A 5,000-nucleotide genomic window follows, 5' to 3' on the forward strand; every position below is an offset into this window, starting at 1 on the left:
TGACGCTACACCGCCGATGGTGAATGGAAATCATCAAGCCGGTGAGGAAATGAAGGAGAACGCCATTGAAGAAGATGAGAAAGAAAGCGAGGAAGAGGTTGAAAAGAACAATATTCCAGATGAGGAGAGGGAAGAACCGCAGCCACAAGGTCAGGCGATACAGGATATAGAAGAAAAAGACGATTCACAAGATAGTCAGGAGGATGGGGATGAAGATAGCAGTGATAGTGAGGAGCGTAAGAGTGACGACGAGGACGAATCATCTCAGGGGTCAGAAACGCAGCAACAACCGGATGAAAATACAGAAGAACCAATGGAGCAGGATGTTGTTGAGGAAGGGAACGATAGTAGCGATGAATAGAAGGGAGTGGGCTATCATACGCGATTGAAAAGAATGGAATAAAAAGAATGCATGCTTTTTTCCGGTTTAACATTAAATACCTTATTTCTTTCTATTCCTTTTTTCTTCGTTTTTTTTCCTGTTCTATATATTTTTATATTTCGTAGTTAGCCGAACGGAAAGGAATGCAGTCAGCTACACTATCTTAACATACCGATTTCTTATAATAACGCATACATCATACATTGACCTTTACACAAATTAAACGAATACGGTATACGAATTTATAGCTCGTGCATATCGATTTGTTTTTCCGTAGAGAGTCTTGTTTTTAGTGATATCCAACACATTTGGATATTAATATCTATTCGTACAAAGATAAGGAAGAGGAACAGAAATAGTAGAGAAAACATGGAGATGGGAATACTACGGCATTTTTATCAAAGTGGCCCATATTTCTCCACAAATCGAGCTTCCTCCTCGGCCAGAAGTTCTTTTTCGAATTTAAGTATCATTCGCTTTCTTCTAATAGGCGACATATTGTCCAATTTTCTAGCCAATAATGCCCCAAACACAGCCCCTTCCGTTTCAGGGATTGGAATGGCTGTTGCTATCTCATCCGAGTATTTAGTTTCGTCGGCAAGCATTTCGGACTCCTCCTGTTCGTCTTCGCTTTCACCGTGTTCCTCGACAGTCGAATTAGCTTCGGCTTTTACCTGACAAAACGACTGTTTATTTTCTGTTAGTGACTTGCTGCGTCGGAACCTTTGGCTACGGTTGCTTTCGTTAAGGAACAGCATCGGTGCGTAAGCAAACCAGGTTGGGGGCCGTACAGTACTGGGATCTGTTGAAATGCGCATTACGTTTTATCATTTGATGGTCACTTGTGCATCATTAGGTTAGAGATAGAATCATGAACTTACCGGAAGCTGCAGCCATGTTCCGGTCATGGACAGCTCTAACATGCCGAAAGGAACCGCTAAGCGATTTCCATTTCTGCTGAAGGAATTCCACGGGAAGTCCCATTTTCATGGACACTTCCTTCCACGCATCCGCTACGTGGGATCGGTTAATATATGTATTTTGTGTCCTTTTCCACAGGCATTCCCTGTTTTTAACTAATTGAATAAATTGAAGCGATCTTTCCGGAGTCATCATTAATGCCTATAAATGTTAAAAACAAGTGGATTATTAAAGTTTCTCAAACTAGGAACTGTTATGCCGTCTAGGTACCAATCTTACCCTTCTTCTTTCGGCAAAAGTCCTATTATGCCCTAGATTGGTATCCATTCGTTCTAAAGTTCTCTTCACTTGATTCGGGGATTTTCACTTTCGTGGAGTACTTTTGGGAATTTTAGTAGGAGTTTTAAAAGTTTAATCGCGGAACGGAAACAAAACGAGCGTCCTCAACAAAACCACTACCCACTAGACCTTGAAAACCTGATCGGGGTAATGAAAAACAGTTCAGTGCTCTAACGGCCGTAATTCTACCAGGACAAGAACAGCAAATCTCACGGTTTCCTGGGTTCGAACTTATATTTGGTTCAGTGGGTACTAACCAAAACAAAACTTTGCCTCCAAAAAGTGGAACGAAAGAATTGGAGAATTTTTAAGGGAAAATTGTTCATCTGGCCAGTCGCATAACGATTGTCTGAACAGCGGAAATGGAAACGTTGGAAAATAGCAACAAAGCGAAATCGTGGACCGATGATCTCAAAGTGTGCAACCAAACAGGTGTGGGGGAGGCCACAAATCAAATCTATAAGTACGTTGAGGAACGTTCGCTTCTCTGATTTGCCTAGTTTGACTCAAAAAATCTTATTAAATCTATTCCCCTACCTTCCGTCCACATCCGATAGGGAAGATGGAAGCAAGTGCGAGGGCTACAAGTCACGGGATAAAAAGTGTCTCTGCATAGCTGATAACACTTTGTCAGTATTGAATGGCGTAGATGATTGTTGTTTTGGCTTTGATTAAAACATGCTTCTTGTGTTGCTGCAGGTCTATGTACGCTATACTATCCGGTCACAACGACGTAAAGGTGGCAGAATATGCGTTGCAAGGGCTGGCTGCTGATCTTGTCCTGGGACAGCTAAACTCATGCCACAGCGAGGACGCAGTGAAAGAGCTAATGCGCGCCGCGTTCAATTCCGTTGAAAAGGACTATCTGGACTCGATCAACACGCATGTGGCTAGAAAGACCGCCATTCAGCTGCAGTTATCGGCAGACGGGATGAATCAGTACGAAATATCGCAACAGTTTGAAAACGTGCTGCAGAGGCTGGATTGGATTAACAACGAGCTTTCCATTGGGGCTAGCGCTGTGGTCGCATTGGTGCACCGGTCTCATCTCTATCTCGGTAACATAGGCAATTGCCGAGCGCTGCTGTGCAAAACGGACGAACACGACACACTGACGGTGACGCAGCTGAGCGTGGATCACAATTTGTTGAATGCTGAAGAGGCGGCCCGCTTGTTTCGGTTGGGATTGATGGCACAGAACTTTGAGGGCGTTCCGCTGTATAGCACTAGGTGCATTGGAAACTATCTGGGCAAGGCGGGCTACAAAGATTGCAATTTTCTCTCAAGCGCTTCCACAGAACCGGTCATATTTGAGCCAGAGATCGTCGGTGGACTACAGATCACGTCGGCCTGCCGGTTTCTGGTGCTGATGTCAAGCGGTTTGTGTCGAGCGCTACACGATATATTTCCTGGCGATATGTCCACCGGTAACAGGGAGCTGGTGCGTATGATTTCGGAGGAATTCCAAAACCAATCAACGCTAGCCGGAGTTGCGCAATCAGTGGTACATCGTATTGTGCAGACGCACCACGATGTGTACATGCAGTTGGTAGAAGAAAGCAAACCGCTCACCTTCAGCAACCGAGACGATGTGACGTTGTTGATAAGAAATTTCAATTATGCGCTCCCGAAGGCTTTTATGAACCGAAAGAACGGGAATCGAAGCATCAACTCCACTACCTCCATGAGCTCAAACAGTTCGGAAGCAACTCCGACGGATGGCGATCACTCCACGATCAATTCCAACATATCCGTTACTAGTTCAAACATGTACGTATCGCGATGGTATGTTATAAATGTGAGGTCATGATCACATGTATGTTTCTTTCAGAACGCAACCAGGTAACCCGTACGATTCGAATCAGCGCATTCGATCACATGTGGATTTCGCGGACTTTTACAGACGTGTCGCTGAAGCGAAACAGCTGGGACAGCTGCCTACCAATATAGAGTTTGATTAATGATGGGGTGTTAAGCTAATTAGAACGCTTCGTTTTGTTCTAACGCATATTGAACGACAATAATCTTGTGATATACGAGTTCGGTTCGGTCGATCACGAGCAAATGATGGAACCTGTTTTACCACTAAATACCGAAGAAACAAATAAATAGTCTCTAGTTGTTGATGATGATGAATGCATACGATCCGTCCTCATGAGCCAGAACTCGTTGTCCGGGGGCAACACGCAAAGTCGTCATCTTTAGGTTCTGGTCGTGTTGGTTCTCTTGTGGTTAACGTCGAATCCATTTTTACAGGGCCAGGTGGTTAGCCCTGCGTCCAACCCCTTGTGACGTAGGAGGACCACATGGCCAACTGGATTAACGTCCTATTGGCCGATGGGACGGGAGAAACAGCCCCTGACGCTGTTTGTCCAGACATCCACGGTTGACGGTTGTTGGTTCAATTTAAAACGACCGGCCAAGTGAATCGAGGAGGTCAGTGAAAGTCCAGCACGTACGAAATTCACCACTTGGTGTTGAGTTTGGCCTGTTGTGTGGTGCATGGTGCCCTTAACACAGTCGTATACCGGATCTTAACGGGCCGTTACTCGACCTCCGCTGCAAAATGTAGGCCATATGCAGGTTGTGTAGGCGCAGCTATACAACTTTTTCTCTACTTCGCAAGTCGACCTGTTCGGGCGAAAATCTTTTTTGACAAAAAAAAGTTTTCTTCTCCGCGAAAAGAAGGAAAACGGAAAACGGAAGGCCGTCGTTCATCGTCCGCAGACTTTCATGTTTTCCGTGCAAATTAAAACGTTCAGCGATAGTGTGGAAAAGGGTGGAAAAGTGTAGGGAAACAGCGAAAGGTGAGCTGAGGGGCAGGATGCGAGATAAATGCGAGTGAGTGAAGAAGCTCTGGCTGCAGCTCCGTCGAGGTTGGTGTTCCGTCGAGCGAAAAGAGGAGAAAGAGGAGGTGGAAAGCCAGCAGATTCCGAGAGGTGCTGCTGTTGGTGTAGTGGTTAAGGGCGGGAGGAAGGGTAAAAAAGGTAAAAAGTGTTTTCCATCATCGCTTTCCAGCAGCTAAGGTGGCCCCTTGCAAAAGGGGCGTTGGCGGAGTAGTGGAGTGGAGGTGTTGCGTGGAAGGGGGCCCTCTGGTGTTGTGGTGTGCGCTGCCGTTCCCGTCCGATTCGACGTGCACCATTATTGGATCATCAGTAATCCCCTCTCGATGTCCTGCTGCTGGGTGCGGGGTGCATCCTCCTGGGTGCTGCTGCACGCCCCAGCCATATTTTGATAGTGCCTGAGTGCGTTGCGTGCGTTGGTGTGTCTGTGTGTGTGTGTGTGTGTGGTGGCGAGGGTGTGTTTTGAAAAAGGGAGAAGAGCAGGAAGAAACATCCTAGTAGGCACCCCGAAATAC

The 5,000-nt window shown here is 46.0% G+C and overlaps 3 protein-coding genes across 3 annotated transcripts in view; 2 read left to right on the top strand and 1 right to left on the bottom strand.

Moving 5' to 3' along the window:
* Positions 1-5,000, top strand: part of LOC125959292 (uncharacterized) — a 16,332-nt gene that overhangs the window by 2,642 nt on the left and 8,690 nt on the right. The window contains exons 2-5 of the mRNA XM_049692111.1: positions 1-359; positions 2,000-2,105; positions 2,200-2,271; positions 2,342-3,427. The exon at positions 1-359 is cut by the window's left edge and continues 2,399 nt beyond it. Coding sequence (XP_049548068.1) covers positions 1-359; positions 2,000-2,105; positions 2,200-2,271; positions 2,342-3,427 — 1,623 coding nt within the window. The remainder of the gene's footprint in view (positions 360-1,999; positions 2,106-2,199; positions 2,272-2,341; positions 3,428-5,000) is intronic.
* LOC125952614 (uncharacterized) lies at positions 439-1,753 on the bottom strand. The gene is made up of 3 exons (XM_049682203.1): positions 1,583-1,753; positions 1,264-1,504; positions 439-1,184 (listed from the first exon to the last, which is right to left on the bottom strand). Exons 1-3 carry the CDS (start codon positions 1,628-1,630, stop codon positions 781-783), a joined length of 693 nt encoding a protein of 230 aa, XP_049538160.1. The 5' UTR covers positions 1,631-1,753; the 3' UTR covers positions 439-780.
* LOC125952605 (TGF-beta-activated kinase 1 and MAP3K7-binding protein 1-like) lies at positions 1,912-3,769 on the top strand. Its single transcript, XM_049682180.1, has 4 exons — positions 1,912-2,105; positions 2,200-2,271; positions 2,342-3,412; positions 3,474-3,769. The coding sequence occupies exons 1-4, from the start codon at positions 2,005-2,007 to the stop codon at positions 3,601-3,603; spliced, it is 1,374 nt and encodes a 457-aa protein (XP_049538137.1). The 5' UTR covers positions 1,912-2,004; the 3' UTR covers positions 3,604-3,769.

Source organism: Anopheles darlingi, chromosome 2 (assembly GCF_943734745.1).
Source record: "Anopheles darlingi chromosome 2, idAnoDarlMG_H_01, whole genome shotgun sequence".
Taxonomy (NCBI): Eukaryota; Metazoa; Arthropoda; class Insecta; order Diptera; family Culicidae; genus Anopheles; species Anopheles darlingi.

Bases quoted from the DNA above. Each gene is read 5' to 3' on its own strand.
- LOC125952614 (XM_049682203.1), bottom strand. From the start codon at position 1,630: ATGGATACCAATCTAGGGCATAATAGGACTTTTGCCGAAAGAAGAAGG. The intron at 1,505-1,582 runs GTAAGATTGGTA...TAACATTTATAG, and splicing joins CTTTTGCCGAAAGAAGAAGG to GCATTAATGATGACTCCGGA. The intron at 1,185-1,263 runs GTAAGTTCATGA...GCATTTCAACAG, and splicing joins GAACATGGCTGCAGCTTCCG to ATCCCAGTACTGTACGGCCC.
- LOC125952605 (XM_049682180.1), top strand. From the start codon at position 2,005: ATGGAAACGTTGGAAAATAGCAACAAAGCGAAATCGTGGACCGATGAT. The intron at 2,106-2,199 runs GTACGTTGAGGA...CACATCCGATAG, and splicing joins GCCACAAATCAAATCTATAA to GGAAGATGGAAGCAAGTGCG. The intron at 2,272-2,341 runs GTCAGTATTGAA...GTGTTGCTGCAG, and splicing joins TGCATAGCTGATAACACTTT to GTCTATGTACGCTATACTAT.